Here is a 2,612-nt window from a genome sequence, read left to right on the forward strand (position 1 = left end):
GCACCCCCAGCGCGGTTCCGCGTGGGGCGGCCGGGGTCCCCCGGGATCCAGTGCCTGTGATGAATCCTCCCTCCCTCCCTCTCTCAGCTCCGGGCAGCCATCTTAGCCTCCTCGGCTTCCTGCCCCTGCCCTGCCTACACCTCCCAGCATGCCTCACGCCTGCCGGCTCCCATCTGCTGCCGGTGCCGCTCACCGCGCTGCCTGCACATTCCTTTTAAGGCCCGCACCGCCATGGCCCCACCGAATCCCCAACCAGCTCCCCCTGACCCTTCCCGGCCCCGGGACTCACCTCCTCGCGCATCTTCTTCACGGATTCCCCTTTCTGTGAGGAGGGAGAGAAGAGAGAAGCATTAGCCAGGCTGTGCTGGGCAGTGGCGGGGCGGGGGGAAGGAGGGAGGCAGGACCAGGGGGTTTGTTGCTCACTTACCTTCCCAATGATGCTTCCCACCTCCTGGGATGGAAACAAAAGCAGCAATTAGTGCTTAAAAAAACCTCCAGGAGGCTCAAGCTTAAACAACTCCATTTTATAGCCAAAAAAAGTTCCTCAGGACCCCAGATATCCCCCCCCAGACGTACTGGCACCTTTGTCCCAGCTGAACTGTCCATCAGGTCGCTTTTCCCCCCTTCCCGGGCTTTATTTTTATTGATGCGCCACGCTTTGAAAGCGCTGCCTTCCTCGTCATGAGATATCCAGGAGCCGGCCGGGTGCCAAGGAGCACATTCCTAACCCGGCTGCCTAATGGCTGCAGTAACGAGGCAGCTCGAGAGACGTCCGTCCAACGCAATTTACTGCTGTGGAAGAGCTCAGTCTCCATCCGGGCTGCTGGAAGGGCCACCCTCACGTCAGGCGAGGGGGCTTCGGCACGGCCCCACGTCCCGCCCAGGCTGGAGAGGACACGTACCTTTCCGTGCATGAGTAGTCGGATGGTGAGCGTGACATTTAAACCACCTTCAATGACACCGGTGTCCATCTTGAGCTGCGTCGGGTTGAGTCAGGCTTTGTCAGTGGTCAGATCTTTGGTCACTGGGAGAGCAGAGCTAGGAATGAGAGAAGGGTTGCGTTTGACGGGCTGTGCCAACCCTCCCCAGACGGTTTCTGACCCATCCTGGGGGGATTCAAGCCCCTTTGGGTTTTTTTTCTCCCCCTGAATATCCCCCCTGGCAGTTCTAGGGCCACGCTCCTCTCCAAGCAGCCATCAGGAGAGCCAATTCACAGTGGCTCAGCTCCCCAACAGGCTGCTCCTCCTGCCAGGAGTTTCCCAAGGCAGATGAGCTGAACTGGCACAATCCCACCTGCACCGAGCAACAGCCAGAGCTGCGAGGGTCTCGCTCATCCCCTGCCTCCCTCCAGCCCCGCTCCTCTCAGAGGCTTCACCTACAGCTCTGGGGAAACTTGCCTCTACTTGTGAGCCCTACACCTTAATCTAGATCACAAGCTTTCCTCCGCAGCTGTGTGTAGACACGCACACACGCCAGACGGAACAACCGCCATGTTTCCCTTTGGTTTAACCCGCTTGGGGAGGCAGGCTGTTGAGAAAATAAAATATAATAACTTATCTGTGCCCTGAGTCTGCGTGGGGAGGCCTTTCAGACCGGTTTCCAAGTTGATTTACTCAAACCAGATAAGGCCACATGAGCACACGATCAGGTTTCAAACAACCTGCAGCTCGAGTCGACAGCAGTTGCAAAACACCATGACCAGCCACCAGCTCTGCTAGTCAGCCATTTAACTTTAAAAATAAATTACATAAAAACAAGAGCTGAAATTTAGTTTATCAGCGCAGCTAGATCATCGCCCCATCAAAGTTTAACCAAGGCCAGGGAAAGGAGAAGCCGGGGAGAGGGCAGGGGGGATTAATCTGGCAGAGGACCAAGGAGGCAGCGCTGCCACGATCCGGGTTAATGCTCTTTTAAGGGGAAGCCGCTGGCACAGAAAGGCTTTTTTTTTTTTTTTTGCCGTAGCGAGGAGTTACGGCCTGCGTAAAACTCAGCCTGACATCCCGTCGGATCCAAAAAGGCGCCCGTTTGCCTAGTTTGGAAAGAAGGGCTCCGGATCTGAGCCCGGTGGCGGCGGAGCGAGGAGGAGAGTCTAGACCTAAGCCCATGAGTTGGTTGTTTACGAGTTTCCCGGTTCACGGGAGGTGGCAGAAGCCTCACTGGCATCCGCCGCCGTCTCTCCGGCTCTGAACCCACTCCTCCTCCCACCAGTTCAGCGTCCCAGTTCGCCTTCGTTAGCATTAATTTGCTTTCCTGGCAGCAGTTTTGCCAGTCGAACGAGCTTGGGTCGGTTACGGAGCCGCCTCGCAGCCCGCTGGGGACAAAAGGAGCCGACCAAACCTGCCGGGGGGTTACGCAAAGGGAGAAGCGAAGCTGTGTGGGGCAGGCCGAGGCCGGTGAGCCAGCCCTCACTCCGATGCGGGCTCACAGCGAGTCTCTTCCACAGGAAAACTTCCCCCAAACTTCTCCTTACCTCCATCCGGCAGCCCTGCCTACCCCCACGGTGCACGTGGAGGGCCTGGCCCCTGCCTGCTGCCTGTACTGGGATCAAACACCCACCCGGGGGCCTCCCTGCTCAGGATCCCGGCCCCAAACTGGGACCATTTTGGGGGGAG

General features: G+C 58.0%; 1 protein-coding gene across 1 annotated transcript in view; it reads right to left on the reverse strand.

The window, feature by feature from the left end:
* The window catches only part of LOC104619271 (poly(rC)-binding protein 2), a gene marked incomplete at its 3' end in the record, with an annotated part of 4,265 nt that extends 3,236 nt beyond the window's left edge, over positions 1 to 1,029 (reverse strand). Inside the window, exons 1-3 of the mRNA XM_010285087.1 lie at positions 903 to 1,029; positions 428 to 451; positions 290 to 322 (exon numbers count right to left, since the gene is read on the reverse strand). Coding sequence (XP_010283389.1) covers positions 290 to 322; positions 428 to 451; positions 903 to 971 — 126 coding nt within the window. The remainder of the gene's footprint in view (positions 1 to 289; positions 323 to 427; positions 452 to 902) is intronic.
* Positions 1,030 to 2,612: the final 1,583 nt, after the last annotated feature.

The sequence above is a fragment of the Phaethon lepturus genome, unplaced genomic scaffold, assembly GCF_000687285.1.
Source record: "Phaethon lepturus isolate BGI_N335 unplaced genomic scaffold, ASM68728v1 scaffold35004, whole genome shotgun sequence".
In the NCBI taxonomy this organism is placed as follows: Eukaryota; Metazoa; Chordata; class Aves; order Phaethontiformes; family Phaethontidae; genus Phaethon; species Phaethon lepturus.